The 20,134-nt window shown below is 43.7% G+C and overlaps 1 protein-coding gene across 1 annotated transcript in view; it reads right to left on the bottom strand.

The window, feature by feature from the left end:
• Positions 1 to 20,134, bottom strand: part of LOC138262020 (ATP-dependent translocase ABCB1-like) — a 1,142,744-nt gene that overhangs the window by 1,059,062 nt on the left and 63,548 nt on the right. Inside the window, exon 2 of the mRNA XM_069211672.1 lies at positions 13,385 to 13,472. Within this exon, the coding sequence (XP_069067773.1) occupies positions 13,385 to 13,418 (34 nt within the window). The 5' untranslated portion in view covers positions 13,419 to 13,472. The remainder of the gene's footprint in view (positions 1 to 13,384; positions 13,473 to 20,134) is intronic.

A 20,134-nucleotide genomic window follows, 5' to 3' on the forward strand; every position in this document is an offset into this window, starting at 1 on the left:
GCTGACAGCATGGGAGGAGCAAGTCTTGGCAATCCTGCATCCTGAGGGATTCACTGGGGTTGTCGGAGGACTGGACCCTGGTGAGTCAATATTTACTACCTATCACCCTCCATACCTGCATGCCACCACCAACCCTCACCCTAGCACCCATCACCCCACTCCATCCCACACAGGTCACCACCACAATTAACAAACCTAGATGCCAAGCGCTGCATGCCATACCCACTGCATGCACATCCCTTTCAGCACTGCATATACATCCACCAACAATGCATGCACAGCATGGAGAACTAACAATCCCACAATCCATCACAATGCACACACAAACGTGGCAGGGCAACGGCAAATGTATAGGGGAAGCCAGGGATGCAGAATATGTCACAGACATGTAGCATAATACACCACTTACATCCCCACAGGTGCCCCAGCCAATCTCAGCGGTGAGGAGGTGCCACGCCAGAAGATGCCCCCAGTGATGACAGCAACTCTGGAGATCTGGATCTGGATGAACTCCATGGCCCATCAGGGACCACTGGTCAGTCGTCTACCCAAGCCCACACCCAGTCCACTATAGAGCCTCTCTCCTCAGTATCCAACACCACATCACCCATCAACGTCCCCAGAACTCTGTCCCCAGGACACGTCAATCAGCAGTGTGCCCAATGTACAGGGACCCCAGTCCACAACTCACAGGCAAGACAATGAGGGTCCTGGGGTCAATGCTAGTGGGCACACCGTTCAGGGGACACAAGCACAGGAAGCCAGGGATGGTCAGTGGACAGCTGTGCACCAGAGGGAGGACAGGCCCAGGGAACCGACTGACCAGGAGGCACTCACTAATGTCCTATCAACAATCCCAGGACAAGATGGGTCAGGTGATAAACATCATGCAGAAGAACCAGTGGCTTCAGGAGGAACACCATTAGGAGATCAAGAAAGAATTGTAGGCCCTGAATACCACCATGGTCTCTATTGCAGGTGTGCTAGCTGATATGGCCAACATCATTAGGGACTACACATCACCGGAGCGGGCCCCTTCCAATAGCCAGTCTACTGACTACACTTCCACATCTGCTGCAGCTAGTGGACAGGAGACCCTGCCACAGGACCCACAGTCTTTTTGAAAGCATGAGCAGAAGGATGACATCTAGTTGTGGTTCTATGGTGGCTCTGGATGAGAATGGCTTCCTCGAGGTGAGCGACAACTTTTATACTGTTTGTTTCCACCTGGTGTTCCGCGGTGGTCTGACCGCAGAGGAAATGCTGGTGGTGGGCAATCTCACAATGAGACTGGCGGGTACATGGTCTCCGCTGGAGAAGCGGCAGTCCTGACCGCTACTGCGAGGCTGGCAGACTTAAGACCGCCAACCCTGTAATCAGGCCCAAAGTTTTTCACTATTGTCACCTAAATTACCATGGCTAAAAAAGAAATAACATGAAAAATAATTTAATAAATAAAGAACTTTACTACATGTTTAACAAAATTGAAAAACTACAAAGAACATGTGTGTACCCTATAAATATGTCATATATGTGTTAATTATTGTGAATGTAATAAATATTTTTTTGTTGCCAATAAAAATTATTGCAGAAATTTTTTAATTTTAAAATAATATTGAGGAAAAATACGATATAGATGTTATGAAATAGATAAAATATACATTTTTAAGATATAAAAGAATAATACATATTAGCACTTTATGGAATTCATATTCACAGTTCCACTTCAAACTTAGCTATGTTGGAAAAGGTGTTGTACTTTAGGGGATGTCTAATTTACTATTCCTTTCCCAAACTTAACCACATTTGGGAAAAGTGCTGGACTTCAAGGGGTATATTTATAGTGCCCTAGCGCCACCTTGCGCCACATTAACCTCATTGTTTTTTACGTTAATGTAGCCCAACAAGGCCAAATTCCCCCGCTAGGGGAGCCGGAAAAATGGCAAAAGGAAATCTATGAGATTTCCTTACGCCATTTTTTATGCCACTTTTAATGCCTGCTCATGAGCAGGCGTTAAAAGGGGCCTTCCATTCTTCAGAATGGGGCCCTATGAACTCTGCAGGAGTAGCACCAAGATTGTTACATAAATAGCATCATGAATAATGACGCTAATGCCCCCAACCCAGCACCATGGTGCACCGTATTTTAAATATGGCCCACACTTGGTGGTGGTAGGGGGGTGCTAAGGGGGGCAGGGAAAGTGGCGCTGCACTTGGTGCAGCGCCATTTTCCATAAATCTGCCCTTAAGTGTTCCTAATTTACTACTGTTGCAAGATTCTAATACACTTTCAACAGTAAATAATACTTTAGAAGAACATATTTTACAAATCCAAAACACCCCACATAAGTTACATTAGATAAATTGGGAATATTATTAACAAAATTCCTAAGGATGTAACTATTTTCCAGTATTTAGCATAATGACCCTCATTTTAACCATGGCGGTCTTTTGACCATCAGGCTTAATGTGGCAGTATTACCGTCAACAGGCTGGTGGTACATACCACCACATTATGGTGGTCAATCTAACCCTGGCGGTAAAAACCGCCAGGGCGAATGACCACGGGAGCACCGCCAACAGCCTGGCGGTGCCCCTTAGGGCATTCTGACCGCGGCGCTTTGGCCGCGGTCAGTGCAGGAAAACCGGCGGTCTCCCGCCGGTTTTCCGCTGCCCGTCAGAATCCTCCAAGGCGGCGCAACTTGCTGCGCCGCCTTGGGGATTCTGACACCCCCTACCGCCATCCTGTTCCTGGCGGTTCGCCCGCCAGGAACAGGATGGCGGTAGGGGGTGTCGCGGGGCCCCTGGGGGCCCCTGCAGTGCCCATGCCAATGGCATGGGCACTGCAGGGGCCCCCGTAAGAGGGCCCCGCTTGTATTTCACTGTCTGCATAGCAGACAGTGAAATACGCGACGGGTGCAGTAGCACCCGTCGCACCTTCCCACTCCGCCGGCTCGATTACGAGCCGGCTTCATGGTGGGAAGGTCGTTTTCCCCTGGGCTGGCGGGCGGCCTTTCGGCGGCCGCCCGCCAGCCCAGGGGAAGACTCAAAATACCCGCCGCGGTCTTCCGACTGCGGTACGGTATTTTGGCGGCTCCCGCCGGGCGCGCGGTGACCGCGTCCGGCGGGAGTCAGAATGACCCCCTATGTGTGCTACCGCCAGCATCACCCTGCCAGAAGAATACCACCAGGCCATATTGTGGCTCATAATATGGCTGGTGGCGTTCTACTGGCAGGGCAGTGCTGGTGTTAACAGCACCAGGTCACCACCATCGGTCAGTATGAATGCTGCTGGATTTCCGCCCTTATTGTGGTGGAAGTCAGCCAGTGCGCATAATCTGGGAGATGGATGGTCGCCGCCATGGTGGCATGGTGGAGGCCGTCACCACGGCAGTAGGTGGCTAGTACCGCCAATGTTAAAATGACCAGCAATGTTTCCATAAGTTAAACTTTAAAAAAACTGAAAAAACTAAAAATATCAATAAAAATTATCTTTAAATAATCAGATTAAAAATGAACACAAAAGATGCCATTTGCACACAAGTACATATTAAAACTCCTTTATAAAACTAAAAATTAAATATGAAAACTAAAATGAATAGATTATTTAGTGAACTATATGTAATTATTAAGAAAGTGTACTAATGAAAACAAACATTACTAAAAAATGACATTCATAAGAACAAATACAAAAATAAAAAGATAATGAATGCAATTTCTTAAATGATTTAAAAATATATTTACATTTAATTATTGAGTAACACCAATATTTTTAAATTAGAACAATAGATAAAAATAAACCAAACAGGAACTTTTTTAAATGTCAGATAGTTTATTTATGATAATAGTGTCCCACGATTTTTTGCAGTCAATATTTACAATCTATACACACTAGCTCCATAAATTGCAACACTGTGGGAAGGCTATTCTTATAATGTGTTGTAAAAATGAACTGCTTGCTGTTGCACCTGGCCTCTTCTGCAGTGCCTCCTAACTTTTGTGTCCTTCCTCTTTTATCCTTTACTGAACTGTCTTAGTCAGGTTTAAGTCTGTTGACATGCAGGATCCAGTGGGGATTCCTGGGTTGCCAAGGTCCACCAGGTAGGTGACCTCACCCTTCTTCTCTAAAATGGGGTACAGCCCAGTCCACTTGGCCTGGAGGGCCCTGGGAGCCAGAAGCTCCAAAATTCATACCAACTGACCTGGATGGTGCTCAGGCATGGTGGCCTTCTGGTCATGCCAAAGCCTCTTGAGCTCTTGGCTGGCATCCAGGTTGCTGTTTGGCTTCTTCATGTGCTCTGCCAAGTGAGACTGCAGGTTTAGCACATAGTCAAGCACATTCTGCTAGGACTCCTTGAGAGGCTTCTCCCAAGACTCTCTCATCAAACGCAATGGGCCTCTCTCAGGGTGCCCACACAGTAACTCAAAGGGGCTGAAACCAACTGCCTTTGGGGTACCTCCTTGTAAGCAAATAACAGGCATGGGAGGAGAACATCCCATCTCCTTCTGAGTTTGTCAGACACACCCTTGATCATGCCCTTCAGGGTCTTGTTTAATCTTTTAAATCTTTCCACCAGACCATTATTCTGAGGATTATATGGGTGGTAAACGTATAAGTAACACTATACTCATCCCACATCACCTTCAGATAGGCAGACATACAGTTTGTGCCCCTATCTAAGACCACCTCCTTGGAAAAACCCACTCTAGTGAACACACCAAGTAGGGGCCTCGCCACTGTGGAAGCAGTGACTATTCTGAGGGGTATTGTCTCTGGATACCTGGTGGCATGGCCCACTACCACCAAAATGTCCCTTTTGCCAGAGGCAGTTGGTGGGTCTAGGGGACCAATTATATCAATCCTCACCCTCTCAAAGGGAGTCCCAACCACAGGCAGTGGTATTAAGGGAGCCTTTGGCATGCCTCCGTCTTGCCACTGGTCTGAGAGGTGACACAGGAGCTACAGAACTCCTTCACTTCTGCTTACATGCTAGGCAAACAGAAATGGTTGACCAGCCTATTCCAGGTCTTGTTCTGCCTCAAATGTCCTGCCAAGGGGATGTCATGGCTCAAAGGGAGGACAAATTCACTGTACTTCTTGCGAAAAACCACTCTCCTGGTTGCCCCTTGTTTGGTGTCCCTTTCCTCAGTATAGAGGACTCTATTCTCCCAGTAAATTCTGTGTGATTCACTGACATCACCTTGTTCTTCCTTGGAGGCAGTCTGCCTCAGGTACTTAAGAGTGGGACACTTTATTTTCCCCTGGCACAACTCTTCTCTGGTGGGTCCACCCACTCCTTACAATCATGCCAAATCAGTCAAGTAGTGCAGGGTATAATATTCCTCCTGCACCTCTGTGATATCTTGGGTTGGCAAGCCAGACCCTGTGCCCTTTCTCTTGCTTCTGTGGGCTTAGCCCATTGTTACAAGGTCCAAGTGTGCAGCACTTCCCTGTGACCTGGTCACAGCACACACCCATTGAGGGTGATCTAGCATGGACCCTTCTCTCCACTACTGACCTTTCAGATTTTTCAACATCATTTCCCAATAGACACTCTACTGGAAGGGTGAGAGCTACAACTACCTTCTTAGGGTTAGTTACACCTCCCCATTCTTTGGAGCTTGGTTCTGCTGTCTGCATTAATCACCTGGTGGAATACACCAGGTAGGACTTGCTTTGGAGAAACCAATTTCTCTGTGACCATAGTCACACTGGCCACTGTATCTCTCAGAGTCTCCACATCAGTCCCATTGACACTGCCTGTACCTCTCCCTGCTTAGAGGTAAGGCAGCCAGGGCTGCAACATCTACCCCTCCCTCAGACTATAGGGTGACCTCTGTATATTCAGACCCAATCCTTGGGCCACCTTCCATCCCCACACCTACACTAGCAATCCCCTGAGACTGGCTACTAGCGGGAAGCTTCTTGGAACACACATCATCCCTTCTTTTTTGTCCTAGTTGATGACACTCAAAACACTTCCCTACCTTTGCAAACTCCTGGAACTTTCCTGCCTTAACAGGATCATAATGTTTCATCTGATACCCCCTCTCCTTGGAAGAGGCATGACTAGGGGCTCCCCCTCCCTGTGCAGGTTTTGGGGACTCTTGTGAGGACTCTAGAATTGTTTCTCCCTACCCTTGGGCTTTCTACTGGGGAGGGTCATGTCCTCCTTTCTTCTGATCACCCCCTGGGGTGTTTGTTGGAAACTCCGGTTCATAACCATTCATCAACTACCCCTAGGTTTGGACAACTTAGGGGCATATTTATACTCCATTTACGCAAAAATTTGCGCCATTTTTTTTACACAAATTTGGCACAAACTAATCCCATGTTTAGATTTTGACGTTAGACACGTCTAGCATCAAAATATTGGAGTTTGCAACATTTTTTAGATGCGTGAACCTATCAATGAGATGCAAGGTAGGCGTTTCCCTCTAAAAAATGGTGCTAACCTCATAGCCCCATATTTACCCCCGTGCTAAAATGACACACAGGTGGGCGGAGGGGCTAAATAATGGTGCAAAGCTTGCTTTGCACCATCATTTAATGCCTGGGTCAGACCAGGCATTAGGGGACCTGTGGACCCATTTCCAGAGTTAAGCACCATGGAATGGGTCCAGAGGTGCCATCCTTAACCCCCAGGAACAACCCCAACCCACACCAGAGGGACACCGGAGGATGGGGGACCCCATCCCAGGTAAGTAGGGTAAGTAGAGGTAAGTATTTATTTTATTAAAGTACCATTGGGTCCCAACTTGGGGCCCCCTGCATGGAACAGGGTGCAATGGCCATGCCAAGGGGACACTGGTTCCTGTGCTGGCCATTGGGGTGGTGGGCATACCACCTGTCTTTTCTAAGACAGGAGTCATGTGGTAAGGATGGTTTTGCATCAGAAAATGATGCTAGACTGGTTAGAGGTATTTTTTTGCCTCTAACCAGCCTAACGTCATTTTTTGGTGCAAAACCCCCTTCTCCCATACCGCCACCCCACCTGGCTAATTTCATTTTTTTTATGTTACCCCTCCCTTTCACTGGCTTGCACCATTCCATAAATATGGCGCTCAGGAATGTCTCAAGCCGATGCTAAACGTTTTGATTCAAAACTGCGTTAGGGCAGTTTTGCATCAAAAAGTATAAATATGCCCCTTAGAGTCTACCAGATACTGGTACAACTTCTCTGAGACACAATTAGTCAAAAGGTGTTCCTTCATTATTAAATTGTGTAGCCCCTCATAGATACTGACCTTACTACCCTGTATCCAGCCCTCTAGTGCCTTTACTGAGGTGTCCACAAAATCAACCCAGGACTGGAAATTGACCTTCTGAGTGTCCCTAAACTTCATCCTCTACTGCTGTGGGGTAAGACCAAATTTCTCAGTGAGACACTTCTTCATGTTAGAATATGACTCTGTCTCATCCTCCCCTGGGGTCAGGAGCCTATCCCTCCCAGGCATTGGAATCAGCTCCATAGGAGTGAATCCAATCACTGATGCCTAACCTTACTCATCTTGAGACCACTCTCAAAGGCTGCCAGCCACTTGTCTATTTCTTCCTGCTCTAGATAACTAGGGACAATCCCCTTGGGTACTTTGGGGTGAAACCCAACAACCCTGGACACCTCAAAGTCAAACTTGCTGCCACCATCCCTTTGTTCTTCTCTTGCCCACTTATTCTTTCCTAAGGCCAAGGTCTCTGCTTTTAGTACTACATAGGCAAGCTGGGCTCTCTTTCCCTGTGGGACAGGGTTGCTCTTTCTGAGGTAACCACTCTCCCCCAACTAGCTCCAGTCAGGGCCCTGTTGACTGTTTGGACGGGTGACCCCCCCTTCTTCCCTATCACTGAGGTGTATTAGTTCTCCCTCATATGAATGGAGCTGGCATCCTCCCTCTCTGTTTCCCACTTGAACCTCCTCTGTGCCTGCTCCTGGGCTTCTGCCCAGGCCCTATGGGACATAGCCAGCTCAGCCTTCCTAATGTTAGTAACTGATGACAGCCCCTTTCAGTGGACACATTTCTAAGCTGAACTACAGTGTGTGTGGGTAGGCTAACCAGATCAAGTTCTAGGGTATCCCTACATTTTGTGTCACACAAAAAAACTTTACAAAAAATGAATCAGAAATTTAGAAAAAATCACACGAATTACTTAATTGAAATTAATACAACTTAAAAATAAAAAAATACAAAAAATGTTTGTATTAGGACAATTTAGAGAACTTTTCATTTGCTTCACTTAAAACTGTATTGTGATATCAAACACAAGTACCGGATCCCCCTACTGTGCACCAAAAATGTTGAAAAGTGGATTATTTCTAAGGGCAGGTAAGTAACTACACTTTGCAATGGGCCACAAACCCCACTAGGTCAAGTCAAGTAAAGTTTCAGTAAATTAATCCTTATTCAATCCTTGATAGCTTGGCCCCTGAGCAGTTAGGTATAACTTAGGAGACAGTTGTGTAAAGCATTTAATATCAACAAAAAAGTAAATAAATAAAACACAACACACAATAAAAATACAACATCAATTTATACAAAAAGAGAATATTTGTATCTTTACAATAACATCAAAATGACAAAAATCCTATGTAGTGATCCAGAGATATGAATGTTTAAAGATTAAATGAAAAAAATGCCTTCTAGCAGCTAAAAACCAAAAGCATCAACTGGGGACATATGGTGGCACCCAACCAGGGTAAAGTCAAAATCTGAGGCTGAGTGCGATGGAGCCCTGCTCAGAAACACTAAGCGGGAGGTCACGGTTAAAGTTTTACCTACATACTTAGGAAATTTCTTGGAGATTTTCTTCGACTGAGACAAGGTCAAAAGTTGAGGCCAACCGCGATGGAGCACTCCTCGGATACACTGCGGGGGGCCTTAGTCAAAGTTTTTCTTCCCTGACATCAGATGGTCTTCCGCAGGAAGCCAAATTTGATACAATGCCATCAGATTGCCTTTCTGTGAGCCCCCAGTAAATTCCTGAAAGTCTGGGGCTCCGGGGCTTTTCAGCAGGATGAACCTGAAATTCAGGTCTGGTTGCAGTGACGTTGCAGTATGACCCTTGACGTTGGGTCGGTCCACTTATAGAGCTTTTTCCAAAGTTGCTCCAAACTTCTGAAAATTTCTTGATCCTCTTCCAAAAGTACCTTTTGCGTCCTCCAAGTGTCCATAAACCTGTTCCAAGGTTCTAGAATCTGTGAGTTGCTACTTGGAAGTTGAGACTTCAGCTCTCAGAATGCACCTGGTCAAAATCCTTAAATGGCTAATAGACACTGGTCAGCTGGGCTATTCTGGCAGGACATGATGCAGGGGACTTTGGGCAGCTCCTTTGTACCTGTTGCTTACAGGGAGTCCACTCCTGGAGGTGCAAAAGCAAGGCAAAGTCCTTTTCTTTTTGAAGCCCAAAGTGTGCAGCTGGGGCCATCCTTCTGAGTGCAGTGTCCAGGTGCACGTCATGGGTCCAGCAAAGCAGTCCTCTTTTTTCAAGTGTTTTCTTCCAGCAGGGATCTGAGTTGTGGGGCAGCTCTGCCATATTTAGCTTTACTCCTGGGGGTGGAAAGCAGGGAGGTATTCCTGTCCAATAAAGGGCAGGCGACCACCTTCTCGAGTGTCCACCTCTTGGGAAGTGTGGTAAAAATCAATCCCAGGAAGCAACATTCTTCAAAAATCTATGATGGCAAGAATTCATTCTTAGAGTTTAGATCTGGCTGAGTCCACCTACTGATGTGGCTAAATGTTACTTAACACGCCCCTTTCCAGACCCTCCCATACTCTAATCAGGGGGCTCCGGTCTGTCTGGGGCTGCAGGAAATGGGGTAGTTCCAGTTTGTGTCCCAAGTGGCTTTCCCTCCTTTAAAGACCAGTTTGGCTGCTCTTCTCCAATCCTGTTCTACCATCTGCTGAAGCACCTCTCTGCCCACCCAGATGCTTTCTTTGTTCCAGCCCAGGCCACTTCGCAAATCATTAGGCGGCCTAATGATTGGGCTCCCAGAGGCTGACCAATTAGGAAAGGGCAGCACAGGGCTGAATTTGGAAACTTTCAGAAAGGATTTTAAAACTCTTTCCCTAAGTTAGTTATATCAATTTCAACACTGACAAGTCGTTGGATTTGTTATAACATATCATTTGATACCACAATTGTTATATTTAGCTTATTCCTATGGAAAATAAGACCTTATTATTTTAAAATATCCATGTTATCCTGTAGAGCCCATTGACTACAACAGGGAAAAATTATTTTGCTGTTTTCCCCTCACCAGGCTTACAAAACATCTTTTAAAAAGTCCATGCTTATATGTACACTGCACCCAGCCCTGGGGGCACTTAGGGCAGACCGTAGGGTGACTTATAAGTAAAAATAGGGTAGCTTTGGACTTTGGAATTATTTTTAGTTTCAAAGTTGAATTTGGGGTTAACGTTAACTTAAAAGCAGCCAGCAATCTATGGCTGCCTTTACAATGACACTGCACACCACAGCAGTGCACCTATGGGTGCACTATCTATACTGGGGTCCCTAAACCTACATGGCCCACCATATATTAGGGACTTATAGGTAGGTTGTCAGAGCTAATTATAATTAGGTCTCATTTGCATATATCTTTTTTACACAGAGCACTGGCCCTGGGACTGGTTAGCAGTACCCAGGGCACAGTCAGAGCCAGCAACCACCAGTATTAATCCAAAGGTGTTGAGGGCTGATAATGGCACAAAAGATAACTTTACCACAACTTGTAAGTCCCTAGTATATGGTACTACATGTGCCCAATGCCTATAAATTAAATGCTACTAGTGGGCTGCAGCCCTCATTGTGCAACCTACTAAAGGAGCCTTTTAAAACAAGTCTCAGGCTTGCCACTGCAGCCTGTAGCACAGTTTTAAGACTGCCATTTCAAACTGGCTAAATAAGCATTTTGGCAGGCATAAAACGTAATTCCTTCACCCCTAAAGTTGCTCTTAACAGCTCATAGGGAGGGCCACACTGTATTTAAAAATTAGAACATGTGTCATCAAGTTTTACAAGTCCTGGCAGTAAAATACTCCCAAAGTCGTTTTTCACGGCTGCAAGGGTATCCCTCCCATAGACAAACATTGCATTACCTTATTTCAATTAATAAGTGACAAATTCAGAGAGGGAGCAGATAGAGAAAGTGTGTCTACATTCAAATTATGTATAATTTAAAATCATCTTAAATGGTAAAGTCGGATTTTAAATTATAATTTTGAACATGCCACATTTAGAAAGTTGAAAAACAACAAGGTGTTCGATGGAATGCCTGAATTAATCTCAGCCACTGGCAATCGTTCAGGGCCGCATCCCAATCCATTGTTTTTTGCCCACCATGCTACCTCATTCTGGACCCAGCCATATGCAAATCAGTCTTGAGCTGCTCCTCATGGGAACAATATAGCCCGAAGTGCCAGGCTAGGTACTTCTGGGCGACTACCAGTAGCTGAGATTAATGCAAGCATTCTATCCATCACCTTGTTGTTACATTTAGAAAGTTGCCATTTTTGTGCCCAATGTTTTGAGACTTTTCAAGGAGTTTTCAGCTGCCTGAGCCTGTTAATGGCTTCCCCGTGAAGAATGTGTATTGGACCCAGACATGGGACCTTGGTATAGTTTGGAAAGGGTTTTCTTGGCAGGATGGCTGGGGAGGAGCTGCACCCTGACCTGATTACATTACAGTGGACCTTGTTCACAGCAAACACAAAAAAACTCATATCAGGCCTGCCTTTTCCTTTTTTACACCAGATAGCTTGGAGCCAAATCCAGGGGAAGGGAAAAAAACAACTAGAATCAGTTTTAGGGGTAGATCATGACACTTCCCTTACGAAGGCTGCCACCAGGTATATAAAACATTCAGAACTATTCATGAAAACACTGCTGGACCTGTTGAAGATTCAATTCATTAGGAGGACTTCACCTCTGCCAGAAGGACTGCCTTGCTGTCTGAAAAAAAAAAATTGGACCTGCTTGCCTTGAACCCAGGCTACCCATACTATGTTGGCATGCACAAATTACCAGCAGCAAGTGGACCTGCATGGGCCTGCCCGAGTACTGCTGTTGGCCTTTGATGTAGCAAGTCCTGATCCTCAAGAGGTGCCCACTCAAGTCCTGGATCACTGGGTAGCATCAGTAAGAGCTCCTCCACAAGAAAAAGGTGAAACGTCTCAAGTTTGGATTCTTTGTGACTAAAATGGGCATGTTCACGCCAAGACCCTGCCACCTACAATGACTGCCAACATGGAGCTCCAGCAGGACCCGCTCTTTGCACTGACAGCAACCGTCTGTGATGATCCGATGTAAAGCTCCCGCAACAACCGGCTCTTCATGCTACACCAATGGCTGTCTGTGGTGCTTGACATCCTTTTTGTATGGAAAGCCTCCTACTTGCAGCTTCTTCCAGTGTGAACAGAACTCTTTGCACCAGACTTGAGATGGTAATACTTCAGTGGAACTAACCGGGTCTCTGTTTCCAGCCTGTGCTCCAGCATGATCAGCTTGAACATGTGACATTTGTCTTGTCCAGCGCAACCAGATAACCATGATTGATATTTTCTTCTTGAACCTATTTTCAATAAAACCCTTAAAATCAATATCTGTGGTTGTACTGATTGGATTGTGTTCACATTGGAGTCATTTTATTTATTAAAATTTACTCCAGTTTTTTCTAAATTGGTTTGCCATTTTCTTGTGTTGTGTTTTTACTTCATTACTGTTTGTGTGCCAGCAGGAAACCTGAACCTAACCTAAACTTTTCACTTCATTACTGATTGCATGTTTCAGTGGCCTGAACAAGTGGATTTCCCCCAGTTCAGGGCAGCCACATAACCATAACTGATGTTTTCTGCTGCTTTGTGTTCTTCTCACCAGAAACTTTCAAAATAATAGTCTTCTGCTCTACTGCTTACAATTTGTTTGTTTCAGTGTCATTTTAATTACAAAAAATACTTGAGCTTTCTGAACTGGTTTGGCATTTTTCCTGTGTTGTATTTGTACTTTATTACTGTTCATGGCCTCTACCTTAAGCCTGAGTGTGCATGCCCCAGGCTACAGAAGGGTAAGCACAGGTTAATTTGTTGACTTTTGTGGTTCAACCTGAAAAGAACTGTGGTTGTTGCCTTAGATTACTAATCCTTTTAACCAATAACCCAATGTCTTGCTATCTGAATTAATGTATCATTACTACCAAGAATAACGTTTCTGCTTTTATTTCATAATATGCACTCTTAGTGAAACCACCACTGAAGAGTAAGGGCGCAAGGGTGAACAACTCAGAACTGCTTCATAAGAGCCCTGGAATTAAATTGAATCAAAACGGTAATCAAACACAATGATCGATTTGCCAAAGAAATTGAAAATTATCAAGTTAAGATAAGTACAAACCGAGTTCATTTATCTCCACAGCTTCGTCCTTCATCTTATTTTTGTTATGATTTTCCAGGACACATTCACAGCCAAAAAATGTGGTTCACTGCAAGAAAAATACATACAATTTACATAGAATTTTAAAATATGTTCATGTATATTTATTAATAATGTAAGATTCGTTCTGACGTTTGTGCACTTTCCTTTTATTCTAAGTCAAATTTATTTACTTCCACCGAATAAATGAAGTTTCTGATGCATCTTTTTACTATGTCTTCATCACATACGCTGTTCATTTTAATAGATGTTCTACAGCAACAGACATCACGTAGAAATAACCAGCGATACTCAATGCAAAAAGAACAGGAAAACAGCAGCTATGCATATTAAATAGACACGTATTTGGTTACAAGCAAAGGTCACAACACTTTGGTCAGTGGCATAACAAAACTTGAGGACCTGCAACAAAATACACGGAGGGGCCCCCTACCCTCCGCACCCAGTCAGGAGCTCTCAGGCCAGAGGCTCGCCATTCGTACACAGTTCTGGTGGGGGGTCCTTGTTGCTGGGGGGGAGGGGGCATGCACCGCAGGGGTTGCAGGGGCTATTACAATGCAATTGCTTCTTTCATATGCATACCTCTCTCCCTTCCAGGTATTAGTCCTCCCTCTATGTCACTACATTTCTGTCCGCTCTACCTTAAATTTAACTCTCTCTACCTCAATCCTTTCTGTGCACCTGACTTCATTGTTTCCATCTCACATCCACATAGCTCGCCTCGATAGATTCACCTCAATCTTCACCTCGTCTCTCTTCACTTTTACTACATCTTTCTATATCTCACACCATCTCGCTTTCGGCCCATTCAATACTTTTGAACACTGTAGGGGCAGTGCCTAATTTGTAAATAAAAAGGTGCCGGTGCCCAAAGCCCTCCTCTTAAACACGCGGCTGCTGTAATTAAATGTGGGAACACAGAATACTGAGGCGGCGTAATCCTGAAGCTATCTCGGGCTTCTTCAATCCCTTTAAAGCCACTCCCTGACCCTTCAGCTCACTCTTGCAGATTTCTACTTTCTCCCTTTATGACGCTTTTTCGTTTTTCACCTCCTCCTCTTTCCCATATGTGTCTTTTGCTCGCAGCAAATGCTTGAGGCAGAAGACTAAGCCCCGGCACTAAAAAATAAGTGCCGGTGCTTAGCACCGGAAACAACAAGCACAAATTAAGCACTGTGTAAGGGGGCCATGGGGCTCAAGGGCAAACAATATGGGATTGTTTGACATTTACATACAAAGGGAGTTGAAGGGATGTGGCCTAATCAGTAGGATAATTAGACCAGATCTCTCATCATAGTTTTACTAATTTTACTGACTTGAGTGCTCCCGACGAGGAAATCATGCCAGGTCTCTGTGCTGACTTAACAGTGTAAGGAACAGACTAAACCAGGAGTTAGGTATCATATAACAACCTGGGCATTTACATTGTGGTAGTAACATCATTAAAGAGCATACATTTTTTTGTATGCCTTTAGGGCATTTTGAGGAACTTGGAGATGGTTTGAATTCAGGGATAATAGCAGGAACAGGAGACTGGAGAGTTGGGTGACCACATATGTGTAGTAATAAAACTGAAGGTTACTTTAACATATTACGCATGATGCTGCACTGCACAGTACATGACTGCATGCATGTTTCATGGAGTAAAACTGTTGATTCTTACATCCACTTAGGGCTGTTCTCGCCTTTAACCAATATTCACAACTCATCAATAAAATCATATTTTTTTTCAAATACCGCTTATTTTTCCAAATGTTCTTTCTGGCCTGGCTTCTAACAAAGCCGGCCTTTAGTGTGGACGGCAGCAGCAGTCTCCTGCAGACCTGGCTGTATAAAAAAGTGTGTTGAACAGTGGCACCCCATGTCCACATTTTGTCTATTTTTGTTCTCATCCCCTCCTTTCTCATCTCCCCCTCAACTTCCCCTTACAACTCCCATTTTTCCAACACACCGAGGACAGATTGCAGCGGGATGGGTACCAAATTTGGTTTCACCCAGGGCACTATCTTTCCCAAGGCCACCGCTGCTAACAACAATAGATATTGCCAGTCAGCCTTGAGCACCTTGCTGCTGTAAATATTATGTAGTACTATTAAAAACTCAAGAGTATTCATTTCATCAACCACACAATGGTGAATGTCTGAGGCTACTTTGAACTGGTGATCCTCAAGCTGCCCCTTTTTATTTACATCACATGCATTAATCCAATAAGCTATCTCAAAAGATAAAAGCCATGAAGTGGGCCATCACTAGATGAGATGGTAAGCTTTCACAAATCCCACATAATACACAGTGGTAACACAATCATTTTAAAGGGGCAGAGTGAAAAGCTGGAAACATTTTACTTTTAGTTGTATGGCAGTGCCGCAAAAAACAAGCTGATGAGGGAATTCTGTGGGCCAAACAGCCTCTGCAAAGCCGAGTCATGAAATTGTTGCGTGTTAGTTGCACATAAATCATCCCTCACTGTTCTGTGCATTGTGAGACTTCATACAACAAAGTTAACGCATAACCTATGTTTGTGCAAGCTATGTTTACTAAATATGAAACAATTTACAGTCTGCAGTCAACAGCTCAAATCTCGACAGAGTTGATACAGTTGTTCATCATTTTCAGGTCGGTGACATAAGCACCATTCGTTCCTATTTTTTTTAACGGCTATAAAAAAATACGTTTGTAGTGCATTCTTTCTTAAATCAAGTGTGTGGTGCATGTTATATTTACAAGGCATAGGCTGTTTCGTGTAGCTATCGCACCTAATTTGAGGGGCCCAGATTGTCACCCACCACACATCAGCAAACAAGTGTACTGTGGTTACATTAAGCACTGGCAGTAAAGGCGCTTCCTACCTCCTTCGACCTCTGGTCCTAGGCCTGACAGACGGCATGCACGCTCTTACTGGCCCAGCTCTGTCAATCACAGCTAAGCCAAGTCAATTCAATACAAAACAAGTTTCAGGAGCTGGCAGCAGTAAGGTGGGTCTCGTAAGGGCAGGTGCATACATTGTACAAAAGGAACCCAGGAGTGGCTCCCAACCCACTTTTTCCCTTCTGCTACCTCTATGCCTGCACTCCATGCTTCAGGAGCTTGGAAAGTACACAGAAACCGATAATTTTCTTGACTGAAAAAGTGAGGAACCAGGCTAGGGGCGCAGGGGAAAATTAAACTGTAGCCGGAAAGGGAGTGGGTGGAGGCACGGAAGGCGTCAAGTGTAGCATGTTGGAAGTAAAGATCTAGCTCTACTGAAAGGAAAACAACTCATTTATTTATGTTCTCTTTAGTCGTACTGCACGCTGCAGCTGCATCAGAAAGGAACATTCGTTAATAGTATAGAAAAGCTAAGGCTGGGGTGTCTTCATGTATAAAAAACACGGGGGCCGCATCGTGATATACTAAATTGTGAGAGCCTTGGTTTCGTTTAAGTGTTGTGAAATGAAAGAAAAGTGTGAAGTCAGTGTGTACTTCAGTCTAAATTTCCCGGCCCTATGGAAAGGTTGATGATGGGGATGAAATTAGTTTCTCGGTTTAAGATGGGCCTCCTTATTTGTGTTGTATTTTCCCTGATGTAGGAGGAAATAGCCATCGGCCTAGGTCCAGATTCGATCTCCTGCCACAGGTGAACTAAACCTCCACTTGTTAGGTCGAGCATTCGAGGCCTCTTGTATATACTTTAGTATATACTTCCATACTTCTTTGTGGGGTCTCTGCTTTTTCAATGGTTTGTTTCAGTGTCCTTAAAAAATCCTTGCTTGCTAGAGGTCAATCCTTGCTCTTTGTCCCACCTTTTCCACAGTTGTACACTCCCCTGGAGCATGGCCCTAGTACTTGTACCCTTCCACTTGTGCCTATGAAGCATGTGCTTAGGGATTACTTTGTTCAAAGGCTAATAGCATTTGACCAGAGCACTGGATGCTTCAGTGGCCCCAGTCTGTTTCTGTTAACAGGGCTCTAGTCTATTACTTACTTTTCATCTGCAGTGATGTGTGACTTTGTTTATTCCATTCATTACTCTCCCTCGCACATTTTCTGTTCTTGTTCCTTTTGTTTGTCTCTGCGAGCTCTCAGCAGCGCTTTGAACCGACTGCTTATGTCAACTGTTTTACTTTTTATTTTCAGTTTGTGGCAAGAAAACACTAATAGCTGAAACTCGAGCGAACACAAGAGCTATTGCAGTTCAAATGCTTGTTTTGTTTTCAGTCTGTGTGGAAATAAAAGTCCAGTCAGTAATTTACAACGCTATGAGCTCTAACTCGAGGAAACACAAGACTATTGAATTCCAAATGCTTGTTTGTAAAGCATTTAGAGTGCACTTGTTATGTTTCTTTTCGCGTTAAATGGCGCCATTTTTGTTTAAATACCCTTGCATGGTATATTTAAAAGCATGTTTACAGCTTGTGGATGATTTAATGTATTTGAGGAGAAAGCTGTGAAACGTAACACATGGTGTTTTATATTCGCTGTTTTCCATTTACTGAGGTTGGCATGATGGATTCAGCTCCTTTATTATCTTTCACTCACATACGTACGGGTGTTTTTTACAGCTTGAGACGATAAGGCCTTTTAGGATACATCTTTTAAATGGAACAAACGCAGGCTGTTGTTTTTATTGAGGTGCAGTTATTTTTAGCTGATGTTTTAATAAAACGTATGGTATTCACAGGGTTAAGTAATAAGCAGATTTGTGTTCAGAAGCGGGCGGGTGTCGGGCTAATAACCAGTGTAACATTGCATTTTGTAAGATTATGTTTGAATAAATGCTTACCTTCTCGCTGCACATTTAAACTAGGCTTAAAATGAAAGCCTAGTATTTATTTGTATCTTACAGAGTGCTTCATTGTCGTTTCTTCAAGTCTGTATAGCGCTTGCGCTCATGCTTTGTATTTACAAACGACAGAAATGTTGCTTCTAAGCGTGATAGTAATCTTTATGGGTATGTTAATGTCTTTCTTTTAAGTCATGAAGCACCCCTCTTTCACAACAATACCTCAAGGATTATTTCTTTATTGGCCATTTGTGACTGCATCCTGGCGCCGGGTTCTTGCAAAAGGTGTGATTCCGTGCATTTGTTTGGAAGGGCTAAAGGTTGCCTAAAGCCTAAAAATTGCACTCTAGTGCTTTGAAAACTCTCGTAACAAATGTTTATTTACATTTTCATTTCACACAGACTTTGGGTATCAGCTGTAACCGGTAGAACATTTTGTATATACTTAGCTGGCCATTTTAACATAAAATGTTGTAAAAATAAGCGTGCACAGCTGTTTCACGTCCTGAAGTGATTTTTTCTGGAGATAAATAGTTGGCAAATTCAAATTATTTTTAGAAAACAAATATATGTTCACAGCTAACATTAATACAAACTGTGCTTTTTAAGGAATAGTGATTTTACTTTTGTGGACACGTTATTTTACATGTGCGAGTTGTGGCAGAAGGGTTTACATTTACATTGCATAAGGACTAATATTTATTTAATTCTAAAACATACATATTTTGGGATTAAAGACAGGTAACAAAATATCAGCTAAAGCAATACACACAGTGCTTAATTTGTAAATAAAAAGGTGCCTTGCCCAAAGCCCTCCTCTTAAACATGCGGCTGCTGCAATTAAATGTGTGAACACGGAATACTGATGCAGCGTAATCCTGAATCCATCTCGGGCCTCTTCAATCCATTTAAAGAACACTCTCTGCCCCTTTGGCTCTCTCCGGTTACTTTCTTCTGTTGTGACACTTTTTTCGTTTTTCTCTTCCTCCGTCTTTCTCATATGTGACTTTTGCTCACAGTAAATGCTTAAGGCAGAAAAATAAGCACCAGCCCTAAAAAATAAGTGCAGGTGCTCCGCACCGGAAACAGCAAGCACAAATTAAGCACTACATACATCTGCATTTTTTAATGAAGAAATTAAAGATATTTTAAAGATGGTGGATATGTGCGGTTAAATAATTGTTTCTGGCGCTGCTCGCTGTGACTCCATCTTGGCGCCAGGTTGTTACAAAAGGTGCGATTCTACGCATTCCTTTTGAAGGGCTAAAGGCTGCTTAAAACCTAGAAATTACACTCCTAGGTTTTGAAAATACTCGCAACAAATACACCTGAAAATATGTTTATTGTGTGTTTATTGTAAATAATAAGGTAAAAACATTGCTTAGAAACACCAAAGAAGTTACTTAACAACAAAACTAGAAAAAGAAAACATTTAACAAAAAGCAAGACTTTTTTATTTAATAATACACACTGCGCCACACACCAACAAACATTAAACATAAACATGCATAAATAACATTAGAATTGAATATGTTCATACTAATACACAACAGTAATAGAAAAAATGCCTTCACATCCAAAGGCGAGACCTATTGGCTATGCCAATGCTTGTTTCTCTTGGGACATCTGAGTATGAGCCATTCTAAAACGGATATTTAAGTGAGGAGTTCGCCATCGATTTAGTGTGAAAGCGTGTGCGGTCTTGGCGGTATAAACTGTGATGCCTACAGGTTGAGTGGTGAGAGGGGATATGTACCTTGGATTTGCTCCTCCTGTGTATCAGGATGACTGCCATTGCAAATAACTGTATGTAGGAAAACTTTGCCAGAAATAGTATATTTTATCAATCACCCATAAGCCAATGGTCCTAGCAGACTATTCAGATTGAACAGTAAAGGCTTTACCTCAATGGGTTGGAAGCTGAGGATCGGGTTGGGTGGAAAGAGCAT

The sequence above is a fragment of the Pleurodeles waltl genome, chromosome 10, assembly GCF_031143425.1.
Source record: "Pleurodeles waltl isolate 20211129_DDA chromosome 10, aPleWal1.hap1.20221129, whole genome shotgun sequence".
Classification (NCBI taxonomy): domain Eukaryota; kingdom Metazoa; phylum Chordata; class Amphibia; order Caudata; family Salamandridae; genus Pleurodeles; species Pleurodeles waltl.